The sequence below is a fragment of the Mastigoproctus giganteus genome, chromosome 4 (genome assembly GCF_048544385.1).
Source record: "Mastigoproctus giganteus isolate SK-2022 chromosome 4, ASM4854438v1, whole genome shotgun sequence".
Taxonomy (NCBI): domain Eukaryota; kingdom Metazoa; phylum Arthropoda; class Arachnida; order Uropygi; family Thelyphonidae; genus Mastigoproctus; species Mastigoproctus giganteus.
The window spans coordinates 127,762,483-127,784,459 of NC_143578.1; the positions used below are offsets into that span (position 1 = coordinate 127,762,483).

Sequence of the window (21,977 nt, forward strand, 5' to 3'; positions counted from 1 at the left end):
CGATTCTTGCAACCAGCTCCTCAGAATTGTCAACAGGGGTGTCATAAACTAGCGATTTCATAGGACCCCAGAAATAAAAATCAAGACATGATAGGTCGGGTGACCGAGCAGGCCAACGCAAGGGACCACCACGTCCGATCCACTGTTGACCAAATGTGACATCCAGGTAGTTACGAACATCTCCGCTATAATGGGCAGGGGCTCCATCGTGTTGGAACCACATTGTCTGTTGCGTCGATGCAGAAATCTGTTCATCTCTCAAAAGTTGTGGCAATACTTGCTGCAGAAAGATCAAGTAGATAGGTCCGGTTAGACGACACTGTAACAGGTAAGGTCCGATGAGGTGATCTCCCATAATACCGGCCCATACATTGACCGAAAATCGAATCTGCACGACGTCGTATTGCATGCGGGTTCTCGACCGCCCAGATACGGTCGTTATGCGTGTTGAAAATTCCTTCCCTTGTGAAGGATGCCTCATCGGAAAACAACACTTCAGCAGGAAAAAGGGGATTTGTAGCACATTTTCCAAGGTACCACTGTGCGAAAGCAATACGAGGTGCATAATCCTCCGGTTGCTGTGTCTGGACACGCTGCACGTGAAACGGATGCATGTCTTGTTCTCGGAGAATCCTCCAGACGCTGCAATGGGAAACCCCGACTGCGTTTGCTAGACTTCGTGTACTCGTTCTTGGATTCCCCTGTACATGCTGCAGCACATTCTGTTCGACGGCTGGAGTCCGTGCTGTTCTTACCCTGTCCCTGTCAGCTCTTTCAAATGAACCTCTCTCAGCTAACCTCTGGTGCAGTCTTGCAAAGAAATTATGACTGGGAATATGCCTCGTCGGATATCGTTCCGCGTACAAACGCTGTGCGGCTGGCCCACTACAATTTGCAGCCCCATACGCCAAATGCATATCGGCTAACTCTGCGTTCGTGTAATCATCCATCCTACTAACTTGGCGTTCTTGTGCGAAATTAAGATTCCCTGCACTAAAGCTCGGAATTTTCGATTCTGCCCATTGGTATATGATTTCGAGTTGTCAGGATGTACCCTACCCCTCTTAGAAGTTCTGAAACGTTTAACTGAAACACCCTGTATACTATACTATACTAAGCTAACACTATCTAGTACGGGATATAACGTATTGTATAATAATGGCGGCAAGTTACGAACGGTAAATCTACTGACACTAAGTATTAATTAACTTCCAAAATCTCACCATCTAAATTCAGAATAAACCAAGGATCTTGACTAGTTCTATAAGCTACTTATAGAAAATAATTTAATATAACAAGTAAGTCAATACAGCGGCTAAATATAGCTAAAAACTAGCATCTGCTGGAGCTGCAAAACTTGTAAAACACATGGATTAGAGATACCCTTACCGATACTTACCGAAATCATGATGTTATTGCTATATGCGACCAGCATGGTGCACAATTTCCCTACAACATTCTTATGAATGTCAAGATAGCACAAATTTCATCAGTTGGCAGTGCATCAGTTTCAAATTTGCAATTTTTTGTAACAAGTTTCCAGTACTTCTCTGCCAATATAAGTAAAGTAATGAAGGAAACAGTTGTGCAGTAGCAGTTCTGTCAATCTTAATGTGAGAACCTACCTGAGATGCTATTGTGAAAGAAATAATTCATGGCTTGGGGAACTGAGAATGCACAAGGAAGCTTGAAATATTACATTCCAAGTCATGCTTGGCATTTTAACAATTCCTCATAGCTGAGTGTGAGAGAATATTTAGCCAGGTTAGAAAAAACAATTCAGATCTCTTTCTGGTTAAAGCTTTGGAAATGTTCCTGACAGCCATGTCTAGACATTTATGACTAACTCCTGTTTTATATAGGAAATGCTGATAGGCACATTACGACCAAAGCAGCTGTTATATAATTCAGCCCATGATCCAACAACATCCTCCACTGTCAGAGTTTGTAAATACAGTGGTTTATATGACCATACCGTACATTTTTTAAGGAGCATTGGAATTTTTTTAAACTATATATTGTAAAAAATATGCATCAATCTCTTGTGTCACAACTTTGTATGTTTAAGGAGAATTTGAAACTTACTTGTTATACCTGTAAATTTGATAAAGAACTGTGTTCTAAATAGGCTTCATCATCACCATCAGCCATTTTCAATCCACTGCAGGATGAGGGCCTCTCCAGCAGATTTCCAATTTCTTCTGTTTTATACACTGGTGATCCATCTCCATTGTTGTCTTCCAGGTTTTCTTTTAGCTCCTCTTCAGTACCATTCTGTTATTTTCTTAGTCCATCTGTCATCATGTGTCCTGCCCAGGTCCATTTCAGTTCTTTAGTTTTGATAAGAATATCCTTTATTTGTGTTTGCTGTCTAATCCATTTGTTTCTCTTCTTATCTAACAGTCTGATTCCCAATATAATTTGTTCCATTCTTTACTGTGCAGTTTTTAGCTTCTCTTTCATTCTTTTGGTGAGTGCTCAAGTTTCACTTCCATAAATGATGGTGGGGAGTATACATTGGTTCATTATTTTAAGTTTGGACAAATTGAGATATTGCTCCTCAGTATGTGACTATAATGCTATCCGTCCGAAATTTATTCTTCTCTTGACTTCCAGCCATTTATCATTATTACGGCTAATGACTTGTCCAAGATACGTATATGAATCCACATTTTCAATTTCTGCTCCTTCAATGATTATATTCCTTTCTTTGGCATACTTGTTCATCATTACTTTTGTTTTAACCATATTCATCTTTAGTCCAAAATCCTTACTAACTCTGCATAACTGATTAAGATTTTCCTCTAATTCTTTGGGATCATGGCTTATGATCACAATGTCATCTGCAAGTCATAAATGGTTTTACTCTCCATTCACATTGACTCCTTTCTGCAACCAGTCTAATCTTCTGAAAGCTTCAAGGGCAGCAGTAAATAACTTCAGAGATATTGTCTCCCCTTGTCAAACTCCTTTGTCAATTTTAAATTTGCTGCTGTCTTTGTCTGGTCCAGTGGTATGCAAAATATGGGGTGCAACCAAGATACCCAGATGGGTATCTGGGGGTCGCAGGATAATTAATGTGGTCGCAGAAATTTTTAAATAAAATTAGTTATTGTGTACATAAAAGCCAAAAAACCTGTGGTTAAAGTTAGTTTTTCAGTACTGTAGGCATACAGACCTTACTACTCAAACGAAGTCTGAGATACGAATGAATCCTATTCCCACTCTTTGTTTTTTAAGAGTGGTTTCATGTGAGATGCAGGTGGCTTTCTTACTTATTGTCCTTGTGGGTAATACGCAGTAATTTGCTCACTGGATATGGACACACAGAAAGCAGCTGACTAGTGTGACTTCTCAGTGCTACTCAATTACTGAACCCTTAGCTCTTTATTTGTGCTTCCTATAGCAAAAATTTCTGAAATTGCCTAAAGGCCAGAGGTGCGGATACACAGTGACAGTAAATAGCAAGTCTATTGCACGCACACGTTATTCTGCTTCTTAATTCATTGCTTTCACGTCACTTTGAATGTGTTTTCCATCCTTCTGCTACTTTTTATATTATTGTTGTTTTTAAGAAGAAAAAAATATATTTTTTACCATGGACAATTGGGCAATCAGAACAAAATGGGCGAGAAGCAACCACAATGTTACTACAGATACTTCAGAAGCTGAAAGTGTACGAAATGTATCATGAAAAAATTTGGATGCTAACGTTATTTCAAGTGTAGTGCAACCACCAATTTTTGGTAGAGAGCCGTCATATTCCAAATCAAAAAGAATGAAAAAGAATAGAAAATATCGAGAAGAATTTATGAAGTACGACCTTACAATGTTGTTGACGATGAGCAATGTTCTTTGCGTGCATGTTATGAAAAAATGGCTAACGAAAGTGCGAAACCTATTAAATGAAAAAGACACTTACATACAAAGCATCCCAGAGCTAATGAAAAATACTGAATCCTTTTCAAAAGACACGCCAGTGCCATACGAGGTCTGAAATCTTTCATGAAGAAACATATGGCAGTTCCTTGTAAAGCTTTAAGAGCATCGTTGGAAGTTTCATATTTAATAGGAAAAAAATTTTAAATCACATACTATTGATGAATCTCTTGTTCTCCCTGCTGCCATAAAAATTATTTCAATCATGCATGGAGAAAAGTACAGCAACGATTTAAATACCATTCCTCTATCCATAGACAGTCTCGCAGCGTATTAAAGTTATCGCAAACAACATAAAATTTAGTTTTTTAAATTAATTGAGAGAAAGTCCAATTTTTGCATTACAGTTAGATGAATTCACAGATATTTAAAACCTTGCTCAACTTACTGTAGATGTGAGATACTGCTACGAGGGAGATATTTTAGAGAATTTTCTGTTTTGCAAAGCTTTAGAAGGAAGAACAACGGGCAAGAAGATTTTTGATGTTTTAAATATTTTAACAAATAATCTAACTTGGAACAACTGCTTTGCAATTTATACTGATGGTGCTGCTGCATTAACAGGATAAAATAAATGTTTAAAAGGCAAAGTAAAGGAAATTGCAACAAATATAGTTTTGAATCATTGCATTATACAGCACATTAGTAGCAAAGGAAATGCAAACTGATTTGCACAATGTTTTGAAAGATGCAATAAGTGTGATCAACTTAATAGCAGACTTTTCACTATATTTTGTAATGAAATGCTTCTTTTATGTACAAAAGTGAGGTACTTGTCCAATGGTAATCTTGCGATGTCTCTTTGACCTCAAACATGAAGTTTTATTGTTTTTATCAAAATGTCGTGGAAAACTTAGTTCCCTTGCTGATATATTTGAAAAACGTAATGATTTCAATTTAATTCTTCAAGGACAGGGAAAATATATTAATATTCAGTGACAAAATAGAAATTTTCAAAGGGAAGCTTAATCATTGGAAAACTGAATTTGAGCTTAATAATACTGAAATATTCCCATGTTTTTTTTTTTTAATTTTGTTAATAGCAATAATATTGACATTTTACAATTTATCAATATCTTTGCCACCCACCTAACAATGCTAATTAAGAATTTTTCCAAATGATTTTATGTATCTCCAGAAAAAAAAGTTGTATTGGATTCGTGATCCCTTTGCTTTTGATATCCCAAAATTACCTTTGAGCAAAAGGAAGATCTTATTGACCTGTTGTCTGATGAAGCATTACGTTTCAAGAATACTTGAGAAAAATTTTGGCTTTTTCTTCAAGATGTGTATCCAGAATTAGTGAAAATAGCAATGCAAACATTGCTACATTTTGGGTCTATATATTTATGTGAGGTTGGTTTCTGAAAATTAACAGCTATAAAAACAAAAAAGGGTTCCAGACTTGATCCGGAAGATGACATGAGATTAGTAATTTCAAACATTGCGCCAAATATGGACCAAATATTATCAGTTATCCAGGCTTCCTTCTCATTAATTGTTTTTTGTAATTGTTAATTTTTTATTGTTTTGTAATCTTAATTGAAGAATAAGAATTTGATTTGTTGTTTTTGCTGTATTCAATTAAAATAATGTGTTAAACAATTATTTTAATGAGTAACTTAAAAAGGAAAATTTTTTTTTCAGTACCTTTCTCAGTACTCGAATAAAATTTTCTACTACATAATTTTTAAAATGCCAGTTTTCTTCTCTAAAAATCTGGTCATCCCTACCGGGGGGTTTATTAAGGGGGTCACGTCAAATTTATAATTAATAAAGGGAGTCACGAACGATATAGATTTGTGCACCACTGGTCTAGTCTAATAAAGGAGGTAGCATTCTCATTTCTTTTCTTCAATATCATAATGTATGGGGTATCTATGCCTTGCCTTATGTTGTATAGAGTCAAATGCTTTTTCATAATTCAAAAATGCCAGGCATAATGATGTTTTATATTCATTTGCTTTCTCCATTAGCTGCAGTATTACATGAAGATGATCCATACTTGAGAGTCCTATACTAAAGCCAGCTTGCTCTTTCAGTTGATTCTCATCATGTATTCTTTCTAATCTGTTATAAATGATCCTTGTAAACAACCTGTACATGAGGGACAACAAGCTAATTGGTCTATAATTTCTTATTTATCTCCTTTCTTATGCAGCAAAATTATGATTGCATTATTCCACTCCTTAGATGTCACGCCTTTCCTAATCTTCATCCGAGGCTTTCTTATTGTTTATTTTTTTCTATGCATGTTCTACCTCATCAGGAAGGATATCAGGTATGTCGTATGTGTTGCTAATTTGTGATCCATCTTCCCCACTGCTGAAATTATTCCCTCACTTCTTATATAATTCTTTATAGTAGTCTTCTGCTATTTGAATTATGCCTTTGCTGTTTCCAATGATCACTATTCTTCAGTTTCAGTATAATTTGTCTTTATTACTGCTCATGGCTGCTGATTTAAGTCCTTTGTTTTCCCTTAATGCTTATTCTACTTTTCTTATGTTCTCTCTCGGTCTCTTTCTAATGACTTCACATAACTCTATGCTCAGTTTTGTCCTAGTCACTGTTTATCTTGCTCTGTTTATCATTTGTCATCTTCGGTTCATCATGACGTGTTTCTTCACTAATTTTTATTCTTTGGTTTCTTTTTACCTGTAGGTTTCTCAGGCTGTATCACATTCAGAAAGTTGTTGTATTCCATGTTAATATTTTGGTCCTAAAAGGTCTGCAAAACCTCAAACATATTCTTAAGTTCCAGTACATACTGCTTTTTCTACTCAAAGACCAGATCAGAGTCAGTTTTTTCCTTTCTTTTCTTACATCTATATCAAGTGTGATTGAATGTTCTTGCCAACTGTTGGATTTGTGTAATGTTGAGAACTTTTTTTATTGGTTGGTGACAAATGACGAATGCTGGGTTGTGTGCCAGTATGATCTGGAGACTAAAGACATGTCAAAGCAGTGGCTTTGATTCGTTCCAGGAAGTCATCAATGAAGTGGAATCGTGGTTTCATGCAAAAAATGCAGACTTCTGTGATCAAGTCATTAAACGACTGATCTATAGATGGGAGAAATGTGTTACTATACATGGAGAGTACATAGATAAGGATAAAGTTCATGTGAAGTTTCACTTTCTAGGACTCATATTTCGAGGTTAGGATATGAACATTTTGATACCCCTTTGTATCTTCTGTTAGTGAGGATAAAGTCAATTTCTTCAGTTGTTAATCCATTTAGGCTCTTCCCTTTCTGTTCACCCTTTTCTTGAAAAAAGTGTTCGTTACTGACATTCCTTGAGATACTGCAAATTCCACAAATCTTTCGTTTCTTTCAGCAATTCCTAAATTTCCTATAGTTTCCCTTTCAGCACAGTTAAGCCTAAATTAGGCTTAACTGTATATTAAAATACTGTATTCTTATCTTTCAATATTGTCAGTTAACCTAACATTGGAGATAGGACACTAGTGCCCCTCGAAAATAATGTTCCTTCATTAACCATTAATCAGTGATTAAAAATCTGATTTTTTTTTTTTTTTTTTACCTTCCTAATATAGTCAAGCTTTTACTGCAGTAGTTTCTAAAGTGCTTTTAAAGAGAGAGATTCTTTATTTCAACTAGATGAATACAACATAGAGCATAGGTAATGTTGAAACCACATCATCATAGCAGGGGCTCGCATCAGAATTATATAATTTATTATGTACACGTCATGAAAGTAGAAAAAATATTTAATATGCTTTAATGTGTTTTCACATCACATAAAATTATGTTTACAATATATGTGTGTGTGTGTGTGTGTGTGTGTGTGTGTGTGTGTGTGTGTGTGTGTGTGTGTGTGTGTGTGTGTGTGTGTGTGTGTGAATAGTATTCATATGTTCCATGTGAATGCATATCAGTGCCCTCTGCTTTGCAGAAACATGGATTCCTCACATCATGCAAGTATGGTGAGATTTCACCTCCATACACAGCAAATTTCATTACTAGGAGAAACAATAACAATGTTTTTTTAGCATGCCATGGTTGCCACTCATCAGATGAAGGCAAAGTGCTATTCAGTATTTAATATCTATATAATATCGGTGTAGATACACCATAGATCGGTGTAGATACACCACTCTTAAGAAACTACAATGGTAGTTAGTGTGGGAGGCATTATTTGCTCTGTATCTCATATTGTGCTCTTCCTTCCCAACGAGTTGCCATGGTATTGCGCCACCTTGAATAAGTAATGCTTCACTAATAGAGAAGACTATTGTTACTTATTCTCATTGAGTGCCACCACCCAGGCGGCACCGTTTCAAAGCTATTGGCCTATCATCGGTGGGTGGGCAGACACCCTGGTATTGCAGACATGGTAAAGAAGACTATTGTTACATAAGTAACAATAGTCTTCTCTATTAGTGAAGCGTTACTTATTCTAGGTAGTGCAATACCATGGCAACTCATTGTGAAGGAAGCGCACAATATGAGATACAGAGCAAATAATGCCTCCCACGCTAACTACTATCATAGTTTCTTAAGGTGGTGTATCTACACCAATATTATATAGATATTAAACTCTTAACTCTTAAAGTATTATGCCTTATGCATTTAGTTATTTTCAGTATTTAATGCACTGCATTATGGCACATTTGTTTCAGAGCAGAGCATTCTTATCCATACACAACAGTATGGCAACAGGCAGGTCTGATATTTGCTGAGATTTGTTTTTAGTGACTGAAAATAACACACATGGGAGAACTGGGTGGTTGGTATGAAGGGGGGCATGACATTGCTGTTTTTTTGACTTCCGGGATGCAAGTAAGCTGCTAAGACCTAACAGCATAATCCCCCCCCTCCTCCCTTCCTATCCTTTCTGTACATATTGTACTCCCCAAATTCCAATTTTGCACTACTTATATCTGTGTGACACTGTGTCTGATATCCCAACAATATCTGTCTTTAATGTCTTGATCAGCACTTCACATTCATCAATTTTATTTGCATATACTTCTAGCATTAGTGTACATGCAAGTATACATGCATGATAGAATTCCACTGTTAATGTTACAATGTCTCGTGGACCTAAAACAATTTTGCATTGATTTATCTGTGCCCATGAAGGAATTGCATTTGTCAGCCAGTGTGTGGCAAAAGATTGAAAATATTATAGAAGTTTTGGAACCCACCCGTTAGTGTAGCATGTGACATGCTGCAGTCAGAGCAGCTCACGATGGCTGATTTTTACTACACATGGATGAAATGTAAAATGGAAGTCAGAAAAATTGAAAATGAATTGTCATCTTTTTTGGTACTCTCTCTCTCATGCTATGAGAAGTAAATTTGATAGAAAGTTAGACTTTTTTAGCTTGTACGTACCTGGGCCCCAAGTACCAAATATTACTAGAAAGCTAAGGAACATTTATGTGACATTTATGATAGCTTGTGCCAGCTACAGTCTACAGAAAAAATCCTGAAATGAAAAGTTCAGATGAAATTGCACACTACTACTGTTAACGACAGTAGTAGTGTGCAATTTTTAGTAGTGACATCAAAAAGCTGTTATTTGGAAAAGAAATGAAAAAGAGACAGATAGCGGAAACAAAGAAATTCTACTTAATGTCTCATCTGAACAATTTTGCCGATATCAAAGAAATTCTACTTAATGTCTCATCTGAACAATTTTGCCGATATCGAAAGGGTGCCAACAAAGCAAGCGTCTTAGGATATTGGAAAGCAAAAGAGTTATTCACCCAGAGCTTTATCAGCTAGCCAAAGTAATCTTCGCAGTTCCTGCCACACAAGCAAGTGCAGAATGATGCTTTTCGACATTAAAGATCATTTTGACTGAAAAGAGTTGTTTAGGCTCAAGGTTAATGGAGGACATTTTATTTTTAAAATTAAATATTTAATTTAAAATTACCTATGTAATCTATGTTGTTTTTAAGATTTCATGATCAATTTTCAAAGTAAAATTGTATTGATACATTAATTCCTTATGTCCATTATCTGAGTATTTTGCTTGTAATTCGTGTTTCTTAAAGTTTTATTGTGATTGTTTTCTGTGATTTTTTTTATATTATCTGGAAATATCTGCCTTACTTAGTATTATTAAATTATATTAAAAATTTTGTTTAAATAATTATTTTCTTTCCAAATTAAACGTTCTCTTGTATGTGTTTATGAGTACTGAATACGAGAAGAGATTAATGTTTTAGTAATTTCTGCTCCTTTTTCAGTCAGATTTAAAATGATTAACAAGTGATTTTATTAATTGTCAAATATATTATTAATATAATTTACTTTTATTTAAAATAAGATTTTATAGTAATATTTTATTATAATGTATATTTTATTATAATGTGATATTATTACTATCATTAATGAACTAAGAAACTATATGAATTATTTCAAATGATATACTTGACTGGACTGCAAACCGAACCACTTGAGAAATTTTTGAACCGAACCACAAACCAAACCAGTCCAAAATTTTAGGTGGTTTGCAGCTCTGTTTCCAAATAACCGGAATCCACTGTATTTGAATTTTTATTGAAGAATGGCATGTTACCAGAAAAGCACCAGTGCTGTTTCTTTAAAATTTCATGTTACTTGTTTTTCTTCTCCCTTCTAGGTCAATCTACCATCTTACTTTATTCCTTCTTTAAAGATTTATTATTGTTCCAACAGTAATAAATATTGCATATAATAAGATTTATTATATGTTTTTTCGAAAATAAAAGTTGTAAAACACACAATTTGTTTTGAATTTAATATATTTTAAAACTTAAAGTTACAAACAATAAGCATTACAATTCATTAAAAAAAATGAATCATTGGTATTGTGCAAGCAGAATAAAGAAAAAAAAAAAAAAAAAAACACATTTCAAAAATCTTAAAAGAAAATGAGCACCTGTCAGATACACTGCCAGGTTAATAAATGGATAAAATCAATTCAAATCTTCAAAAAATGTACACACACACTGTGCAGCAATTGGAAAACGAGACTGGTGCTAGAAAACTGATCTGTGTACAAGTGGACTAACCTTGGTTTATTCAAAGTAACTTTCTTCCACATCCGCATGCATGCAACGATGACGAAGCAACTGGAACGATTGGGGGAAGACCCTGACTGGTATACTGATCAATATTCTCATCACAGCTCTTTAGTATCAACATCATGAAAACAACAGCCTTTCATTGGTGCCTTGAGCTTTGGGGAAAAAAAAGAAATCGCAAGGGGCTAAATGAATACGGTGGTGTGACAGTACACACTTTTTTTTTTTTGCTAGCCAAAAGCTTCCAAACAACGAGAGCCTTTTTGGCTTAGTGCATTGCCATACAAGTGGAACCAACTGCCATCTTCTCCGTACTGAGGCCACACATGACAGATTCTCTACAGCAAACATTTTGAAACATCCAGATAGTAGACAGCAATAACACTCTGGCCATTGGGCACGAAGTCTTTGTCACATTCCCTTGCTATCATAAAGTGATGAGCATGGTTTTGATTTTTGACCTTTCTTGAAGAACTTATTTGGCTTTGGGAGTTTCGTGACTTCCACTCCACACTTTGTAGCTTCATTGCTGGGTCATGCTGAAAACACCACGTCTTGTCTCTTGTCATCCATAACCATCGAATTCAGGAATTGGTTTTGCTTTCATTGTCCTCACTGAGTTCTCTGAAGTGTTCAACGTGCGCATGTTATTGACCATCCGTTAATCAATGTGGAACAAAAAACACACAGACCTTAATTTTCTTCAATTCCTGGGTTATTATTTGTAGAATGGTTTCCTTATTAATGCACAGATCTTCTGAAATCATTTGGAGCATTGCACATCAGTCATTGGTAATGATTTCCCACACATTTTCAATCAACTCTAGTGTTCGAACTGTTTTTGTGGGCCCAGATGTTTGTCTTATTTCACAGATTCTCTTCCATGGGCAAAGCATTTATGCCACTTGAACACATGTGCATAAGATAGACAATTCTCTCCACTTGCTGCATCATTTGAAGCATTTCCATCACACTTTTGAACACAAACCTTGATGTTTATTCTTTGTTCTACTGTCCCTACACAACACAAGGAAGAGGAGAGGCATGCAGTTCAGCTCGCACTACATTCTGAAATGGCGGCAATTTCTGCTGACCTTGATTTCAGTGCCTAAGGAACAATCATTCTTTCATTTCGTGTTTATTTCTAGTAAGTGGCAGCACTTGTCTCATAACATTAATCTCATTTCCAATTGGTGTGTGTGTGTGTGTGTGTGTGTGTGTGTGTGTGTGTGTGTGTGTGTGTGTGTGTGTGTGTGTGTGTTATGCTAACTGAAATAATAGTTATAAAAATTATTTACATTTCAATTTCTATTATTTTCACTGATAACTCCTTTGATTTGATAAGTTACATTTTGTTAGTGCTGCTGCTTATAATAAATATAGCCCAGTTTTTACTTTACAGTATTTAAAGATGAAGGGGCCCTATCGCTCAATGTGAATGTGTATATATATATATGACTGTACTCCTGTTTCTGAGATGTGTTGCAGTGGTCTCATCAGACTTGCTTCATTAGTCCTGGTTTTATAGGTAATTGTGATTACCAAATTGATTTGATCCAAAAATTTAAAGAAGAATTAAGGTGAAATGGCATTTGCATATGCTCTTTTTATTAACTGGCACTCATTGTAAAAGACTTTATGTTGCAATCTCTCTCTCTTGTTGCATGCATATATTATATACATACACACGCACAAATACTATCCCCCCCTCTTTATGAAATACCCTCAAGTTATACAAAAACGCCATTAAATTGATGTTGAAGGTAATTAAAAACTAGAAGCAAAAATAAAAAATAATGAAATATTAACCATTATATTTTATTGCAGCAGTGAACAGGGAGGAGGTGAGAGTTATTATAAAAAGTTCAAAGATTTTGTGAATGGTAATTAAATCGGCATCTATTTTGCAGATTTGTTCGTGGTGGGTATTTACTTCTGTTTTGAGCAAAAAAGTACAATGTATATACTCACTCATTCTTTTGTAAAACACAGGAAAAATATTGTAATTTCCTGAAAAGCATGAAAGGTGGAAAGACTTATCATGGACAGCATTTTTGTTAATTTTTCTCCAAAAAAAAATTAAAAAAATAGCCCTAGTTGTTAATGTGCCATTAAAACCCAAACAAATTCTCCAAAACAATGTAATTTAAAGACAAATGGTACTACATTTCACTCTAAAATACAACTATATTCTGAATTTATGTACTTTCTGTAAAAAAATAAATAAAACACCAGAAAATTTTCAACTACATAAATTTCTGAGTTGCATTCCACTAACTTCCATAAAACTGAATTCAGTTTTGTGGGATTTTTAAATTCCATCTCCTCCCTGTTCAGTTTCACATTAAAGTTTTAACTGCCTGCATGCAGTATTGAAATTATTATCCCTTGGTTGGTAATTTTTACCAAAATGCATTTCTGATGTTATTTAAAAATGTGGCAGAATTTCATATTCCATAAATATTTTTAAGTATGTATTATAGTAATTCAGGATCCATAATTAGTATGTTAATACTATGTGATTGATATTTGTTTGTGGGAAGTGGGGAGGTGGGTATTCTGCAATGAACAAAATACAAAATTGTCATTTATGATTTCTAAACTGTACACTTTATTTTGTGATTCCTGTGAAAGCCTGTTATAGACTAAAATTAATAGAAAAAACTAATTTTGTGAGAAATTCTTTTGTCACTGCAGTTCTTTAATAGTTGTAATGCTGGAATTGTCTGGTTATGATTCTTAACGTTTGATGACGTGATTATTATGTTCCCCCTTCTATATTAAGTTGTCATGTGTTATGAAAAAAATCATTTGGATTGTATCATATTTGCCCAAATAAAGACCACACTTTTTTCAGAAAACTGGGGCCTTTAAAAGCAAAATAGAGTTCACTTTTATAAATTGTCCATTTGGTACCAGGAGACCATGCTTTTGCAACCAGTACAAAAATCAATGTTTACGACTAGTGTGGTCCTATGGAAATGCATCACATCAGTTGCCATTATTGACCCAAAAATTCAAATTAATATATCATTAATTAATTAGTGTATATCACTGGATGGTGCAATATGAAACTTGCTTTGTCTTGTGACATTGTATTGCTATATCTCTCTTTATATAGGAGTACTGTCATGAAAGATTTTTATTTCAATATTCCCTTAGTCAGTGGTCATAAGAATGTGCCATTTAAAGTGCTTTGCCTCCAAACTAATTTGTTTTTCAAGTATTTTACATGTATAGGTTACACAGTTAGCATGGTGTTGAAGTGAAAGTGGGACTAATTTTGCCTGCTTACGTATTATTTTATCTCCAAAATGATGTAAGTTCATAAAACATGTTTTGCATTTCAAGGCAACGGGAGGTGGGGCTTGTATTTAGGCAATTATGGTATATCCAGAAGTTAAAATAATATAATACCTTTCGTTAAAATAATCATACCTTTCATTAGAAATATCATTTGTTTATAATACTGACTGCATCCATTGAGAGATAAATTAACTTTATGTGAGTCTCAAGTGTTCAAAAGAACTGCATTCATGCAATTTTCCTATAATGTCCAGTTATGCTAGTCTAGACCATAAATGCTACTCAATTGAAAATGTGTGATGTAATGCAAGCAGACAGGGTTTTTTTACTCCAAATTTAATTGCATATATGCAATTAAATTTAGAGTAAAGGCAGTCATTTATGAATATTATCATTGTTTTCCTGGTCATTGGTACTAAGAGCACTATAAACATATAATATTATATTCAAAATGACAGTAGTTTTTCGACCTGTTATCAGGAACATCAGTTTTCATAATGCAAATGAAAATTGTTGGCTTTTGAGTAAAATTCTTATCCCAAATTTGAATACCATGTAGTGTGGTCAGTAGTTATCAGTATTTTTATTTTTATATTATTTTTAAAAAATTTTAGGGATGTTTTATATATACAAAATACATATAAAAAAAAATACAAAAAAAATGGAGTCTAAAGCCTGGTTATCATACCCAAACTTTAGAAGTTTAAGGCTCTTTGAATTTAAATTCTCTTTGAAATTTTTTTCTAATCAACAATGCTATATACACAACAATGCAAAATAAAAAATAAACCATATTCATTATGTTAGTATTAGTTTCTTTTCTTTTTTTTTTTTTAATAAATTTCCATTACACAAATGGTTATAAGGTTCACTTAACTTAATGTTCACAAACCTATACAAGGGGTGAACAAAAAGTTCTAATACCAATATAGAAATACTAATGAAAAAAATATTTTCGTTGTAAAAAATTGTTGTCAAATATAATCCCCTCAAAATTCAGAGCATTTTTATCCCTTCCAGAAAAAAATTCTCAAGACCCCACTGCCACTATGAAATTTCTCTGCACATAAGTAATCCTTCAATCAAGGAAACAAATAAGTCACTTGCAACATGAAATTTATTAACTGGAAGTACATGGAGCAGCATTCTCTTTCTCTTCTCATCTAAATTCCACATACAGAGTCTGGACTAAGATTGCATATTAACCTTATCATGAGTATGTATGTAGATCTACACTTTTCATATGCTGGTTCTTGGGAAGTCATTTCAAATAATGTGTTCAGTATGTGCTGCCATCACTTATCTTTGTTTCCAACTAACAGGGGTGACAGTTTTGATAGATTGTGGCACAAAAATAGCTTGGAAAATCAGAATAGGCCATTTCTGCTGTCAGTCATTTTTTTTCCAATTTTGGCTTACAAAATGCAAAATTAAAGAAAATCAAATTAAATGACATAAATATAAAGGACAAGTTTATTAATGATGAATTCATTTTTTTTTATTATCATTTTTTTTTTTTTTTACAATTTCTTTTAAAATCTGATTTGATTTTTGATAATTTTATTCTAATGCTAGACAATCAAATCAAAATAAGAAGAAATTAGCATTTAAAAATATTTATGTGCAAAGTTTTCTACAAAACTTTGTATTTCTTCAAAATTTCATAAAGAGACTTACTCTATAGAACGAGTTTCTTTATGACTAAGAAACTGACTATGGAGCCCACTCACATTCTGGCAACTGACTTGTGAAAGGGTTATCTGCATGATATTGCTTGCACTTGATTAAACACAAAACTTCTTTGGAGTTGATTGGTGACTTCTGTTTTCATTGTTGTTTTTTCACAGGATGGAACAAAAAGTTTCATTATAGTCACAAGACAAGTTTTCTACAAAAAGGGTCAGGATCCCTATTGAACTTTGTTAGAGGTGCCCCTGAAAATGTTATTCTAAGTATTTTTTTTTTTTTTTTTCATAGAAAACCCCAAACACGAGAGGTATTAGAACATATAGTACTTAGTACCATGCATGGGTTGGAGGTTGAGAAGATATTTGTTGAGCAAATTTGTTGACATTAGACTTTTAACTTCTGTAGACTGTAATTTTCAGGAAATACGTATGAAGGAAGGTGGTTCCAGAAAACAGCAGTTGAATGAATAAACGAGGAAGATGAAAAGTTTGAAGGTGGGCAGTAAATGGATGTTGGCTGCTGGGCACGTGTTTGGACTGTTTTGAATGAGAGAGTGGGAATCATAGAAACCAATTCAGAAGAACAATGCCTATGGAAGTGTCTATAGAAAAGGTATGCAGCAGAAACAGTACATATGAGACAGAGTGTAAAGACTCTGTTATGGATGAGTCATTAATTAACCTAACTGCTCTCTTCTGAATGGAATCTAGAAGCCTGAGAGAGGTTTTGGGGGCACTGCCCTAGAAGCTGGAACTGTATTCCATGGTAGGGTGTATTTGTGATTTGTACAGAGTGAACAGCTGTTTGGAAGAAAATAATGCCCAGAGCAAAAGAGAAATGCAGAGGAAGCAATATTTGTAATGTGCTTGTGCCAAGAGAGATTAGAAGTCAGAGTAATCCCCAAAAGAGATATATCATCTTGCCTAGAAATCAGCATGTCACCAAAAATAAGCATAGGAGCAGAAGAATCCTTTTTGCGAGATATAAGGCAGGACTGAGTTTTAGAAAGATTGAAATCAACTAAGTTGTCTTTGCCCCACTGGAGAATTACCTAGAGATCAGCATTTGAGGAATTGGTAGCAGATATTTGAGAAGTTAAAGCTGATTGAGCAGGGTGAGGTTTCTCAAACTGAAAAGTGGAATGCAATGTGCTATCATCATCAAAACTTGGATAGGATTTCCAGTCAGTAGAAGAAAGTCATTAACATACAAGAAGAAAAAGTGGGGGAACGAACTTAACCAGCATTAGGGTAGAAGTTAGAAGACATTAATTTCCACTTACAGTCTGATCAGTTGTCAAGATTTGTGGGACTCTGGATGATTTTTTCATACCTAATTGTTCTGTCATTAGTTCTGCCTCACTAATTTTTTGTATATCGATTTATCACTCATTCATCACTGTCTCTTTGATTTAATTTATGACATATTTTAGTCTGTGAACTGTGATGTGCAGCTTTACATCTGGGTGAAAGTTATCTTTTGCAAACATTTAATCAACACTTCTTTTTTGGCTCCATTTTTCTAAATAATCCATATCATAAAAATCAATCACACTTCACAGTTATGACCTGTTTTAAAAAAAAAAAAAAAAATACACATTTGAATTGTAACTTGGGTCAAAATTATAAAAACATTTATTTTTATATGCTAGCTATACAAAAAATATTGCTATTTCTGGTTATCATATTTTCCATGTTAGGTTTAGGCTTTTTGATTAACCTCACATGAATCAGCCATGTGTGAATATTTTTACTTAATATTACAAGAACTATAAAAATAAATTAACAGTTTCCCTCAGCTCCCCTTTTCCCACCTCATCTGTGTGGAACTTTAAGTTTGCAGGCTGTGTGAACAGGAATATTCTTAACAGGGGCAATTTTTAATATGAAAGCCTTCATTTTTGATTATTCATTAATGGAAAAGAAGAAATATCACAAAGCTGTCTGAAGAGGCCTCATTAACTGAATTCAATTTTGATGAGAAACATGGAGTTGGTGCTCTGATTGCATCACATTTGGAAATGTCTGCTCACCAATCTTTGTCCACTTTTATTATGGAACTATGTTTGCAAACCTAATATTTTTTTTGCATATGGCAAAGAAGATGCAGAAAACAGCCCTTATTCAAGCATTTATAGAACTCAAGCAGCAGCAGCAGCACATTAGTGTATTTGTTCTTTGGTTGATGATTGCATTGCATATTTCTTTGCTTTGATTGCATTCAACAATGTATGGAAGGCTGAAGTTAGAAATGTTTAGAAAAATGTGAAAATGATTCCCAGATTTAACCATGAAAATCATGGTTAATTCCAGAAACTTTCTTGACATCTAAGTTTGCCTTCGAACACTACTTGTGCTTTTCACTCATATGTAAAGTGGCTGAAGCCACCTTTCTTCGGCTGCTGTGTCAAAAGTAAGTTTAATTTTGAAAGCCTTTACTGGCTGGATACAAGTCCATGACCAACTAACTTTTCATAGCATAGCCTTGAAGAGTCTGTTGTTCAAATGACCTGTCATGTCATATTGAAAAATCAGATTGACCAGTCATACCAGATTCATCAAATCAATAAACAGTTTCTTTTTGTTCAAGAACTGTAAAAATCACGATACCTGTGTATTAAAATGTAATGACTCAGCAAGCATGCCATACCACATGGTTTGTTGGCTGAGTCATAGTATTTCATTCATCTTTGGGGCTGGGGGTGGGGAATTTGAGGCCCCCAAAAATGATGAATGAAGGTAGTTTATAGTGTGTCACTGCATTCATAACTGGGCAAAGAAAACTTAGTTGATTTCAACCCTTCTAAAACTCAGTCTTGTCTTATATCTCGCAAAAGAGATTTTGTAGGTATACTTAGTATCGGTAACGGTATCAAATCCACGTGTTAAGTACCGTTCGTGAATTCCCGCCATTTTTGCACGATAGCATAACCTTAGTGTAGTATAGTGCATAATATAATATTGTCAATTAATCAGTAAATCTATTAATCTTGATAAACTTTATTGTCAATTAAATTGTACTTTTAACTCTATATATATATATATATATATATATATATATATATATATAACGACTTAATCATAACAAATAATTAATACATATAACTGTTTTGGGATATAACTTAAGGATTTAATTTTGTTTTGAAATTTTATTGAATTAAATCGGAATCATGACTCAGAGCAGCAAAGCAAAAGGCTCAAACTAATGGGAGTGCTGTGGTTCAGGGGAGAACTGAGGGGGGCAGTTGCCCTCTGAATCACAGTCTTTTAAAATGCACTGTTTGCTTGATGTTTGCGGAGCAGTCGGGTACGGGACATGATACTGCCAAGGGGGATGTCTTTGTGTGTGCACGATGTAAGGAGTGCAAGGAAATCAGGCGACAACTCAGCGTTGTTATGGGCCTTTATGAGAGCTTGAAGTACAGGGTGAATGCCCTCGAAGGAAATAAATTGAGGGGCCCATCAAGCTCTCAGCCGCCCACATCAACGCCAGAGCTTGCACTTGGTCATCAGGCAACACAGAGGCAGAATGCGCTGGTCCCACAGGAACTAGTAGTTGTTGGTGACTCTATTGTCAGGGAAGCGGGGAACATGCTTTGCAAAAAGGATAGGTGGAATAGGACCAGGGTATGTCTGCCAGGGGCAAAGGTTGATGACTTTGTAGAGCGGATATCATCTTTTAAGGGCACAAAAGGTGATATAGTTGTACACGTTGGCACTAATGATATTAAGAGTAGGAGACCGGCGGAATTACTTAGCAAGTACAGGTCACTGTTGAAAAAAAGCCGTGAATTAGGGTTGAACTTGAAAGTGTCTGCAATTCTGCCCAGACACGATAGGAGGGAGTATATGATGAGAGCCTTGTCGATCAATTCGGCCCTGGAGGGATTGTGCAAGGCTCAAGGGGTAGAATTTTTTTCAGCCTGGACTGTACTTGTTAACAGGAGAGATTGCTTCTACAGGGATGGGATACACTTAAATAGAAAGGGTGCAAGAATTTTTGCTGATGCTGTCGAGGCAGAGTTAGGTGGGTCGGAAAACTGCTAGTTGGGGGGGGGGATACAAGGACTAATAGATTAACAGTAGCCACTGGCAGAGGTGGAAGTGATTCTTGCACTGCTTCTATTGAAATGAGCAAAAGCCTGAAAAACAAGATGCAGGATATTTCAGAGACTGCTGTAAGTCATTGCGGTACAAGTAAACACATGGGTTGTGTTAGGGTAGCCAAGAATAGAAACAGGTGCATGTATACCTGCGTGTTCACCAATGCTAGGAGTTTGGTAAATAAATTTGATGAATTTGAGGTATTGCTCAAAACATCAAAGGCAGATATTGTTGGGATATCAGAGACGTGGTGTCACACAGATATAAGGAATGCGGAACTGGAATTTGGGGAATACAATGTGTATAGAAAGGATAGACAGGACAGGAGGGGAGGAGGGGTTATGCTATTAGTTAAGAAACACATAAAGTCCAAGGAAGTGAAGCCAGTCGACATCGATGGACAGGGCAGTGTCGAGTCAGTTTGGTGTGACATAAGCATAGGGAAATCAAAATTGAGAGTAGGAGTGCGTTATAGGCCTAATGACTCTGATGAGTATAATAAGATATTGTACAGGGAAATAGAGTGGGCCAGTAAATCAGAGCGTCTTATAATGGGGGATTTTAATTTCCCAGATATTGACTGGAATTTGTGGGTTGGTCACTCGCACACTAGCAAGGCTTTTGTGGATTTATTGGATGATTGTTTTCTACATCAGCATGTTCGTGAGGCAACAAGAGGGAGCAATACTCTTGATCTGATTATCAGTAGTGATTCTTCATGCATTAAGAATCTGCAGATAAATGAACCACTAGGTGGCAGTGATCACAGTGTGTTGAAGTGGGATTTACTCAAGGAGGTAACTACCATCAGAGGTAAAGGGAAGGGTTTTTGTTTTCATAAAGGCGACTATGATGGTCTGAGACAGTATTTAAATTCTATACAGTGGGACCAACTGATGATGTTACCAACACCAAATTCTAAGTGGGAAGCATTCAAGGAACTAATCTTGGAGGCTACCAGGCTTTACATACCAACTAAGAAATATTGTTCAAGGTTTAGGCCTAAATGGTTGTCAGATGAACTAATGAGACATGTGGCAGAGAAGAAAAATGCATGGGATGCATACAAATTAATGGGTGACATGGAAGCCTATGATAGATATAAGTTGGTCTGTAACCAAGTGACAAAGGAGATTAGGCAGGCAAAGGCAGACTACGAAAAATCCTTGGCAAAGGATGCAAAGAAAAACAGAAAAGAGTTCTTTACCTATTTAAACTCAAGAAGGAAAGGGATGAATCAGATTGGTCCACTGGATATTGATGGTTCAACAGTTGAGGATCCTGCTCAAGTGGCTAACAATCTAAACGAGTATTTTGCATCTACATTCACGCATGAGGAGTTATTCAGGAAGGAGAATGATGTAGGTAAAGTAAACATTGGCAGTGAGCTGGATGATTTTGTAATAACTGAGAGGAAAGTGGAGGAGAGATTGTTGAGGATAAACATTAAAAAAGGCACCTGGGGTGGATGGGATCTATCCAGTTATATTAAAGGAGGTAAGCAAACCCCTAGCCATAATTATGAGAGCTTCTTTGGACTCAGGGGAGGTACCCATAGACTGGAGATGTGCAAATGTAACCCCAATTCACAAAGGAGGATCAAAGGCTGACACAAGTAATTATAGACCTGTTAGTTTAACTTCTGTTCCAGGTAAATTAATGGAGGCACTGGTTAAAGAAGCACTGCAGAATCATTTAGACAAGAATTCAGTTATAGCTCAGACGCAGCATGGTTTTGTTAAGGGCAGGTCTTGCCTGACCAATTTGATTGGATACTATGATGTAGTCACAAAAGAACTGGATGCAGGGAATAACTTTGATATTATATATTTGGATCTTAGAAAGGCTTTTGATACTGTTGCACATGGAAGACTGCTGCACAAATTGGAGCAGTGGG

At 35.3% G+C, this 21,977-nt stretch overlaps 1 protein-coding gene across 3 annotated transcripts in view; it reads left to right on the forward strand.

Annotated features, from left to right (window-relative positions):
- Nucleotides 1-21,977, forward strand: part of LOC150087051 (uncharacterized) — a 521,728-nt gene that overhangs the window by 451,380 nt on the left and 48,371 nt on the right. For 2 of the 3 annotated variants that reach the window (XR_016546863.1, XR_016546862.1), the window contains exon 14: nucleotides 12,385-12,510. Coding sequence is in view for 1 of the 3 variants with exons in the window: in XM_090371782.1 (XP_090227908.1) it covers nucleotides 12,385-12,420 (36 nt within the window). In the remaining 2 variants the exon portion in view is untranslated. Of the gene's footprint in view, nucleotides 1-12,384; nucleotides 12,661-21,977 lie in introns of those variants that run through there. The other variant, XM_090371782.1, reaches the window with a different exon arrangement.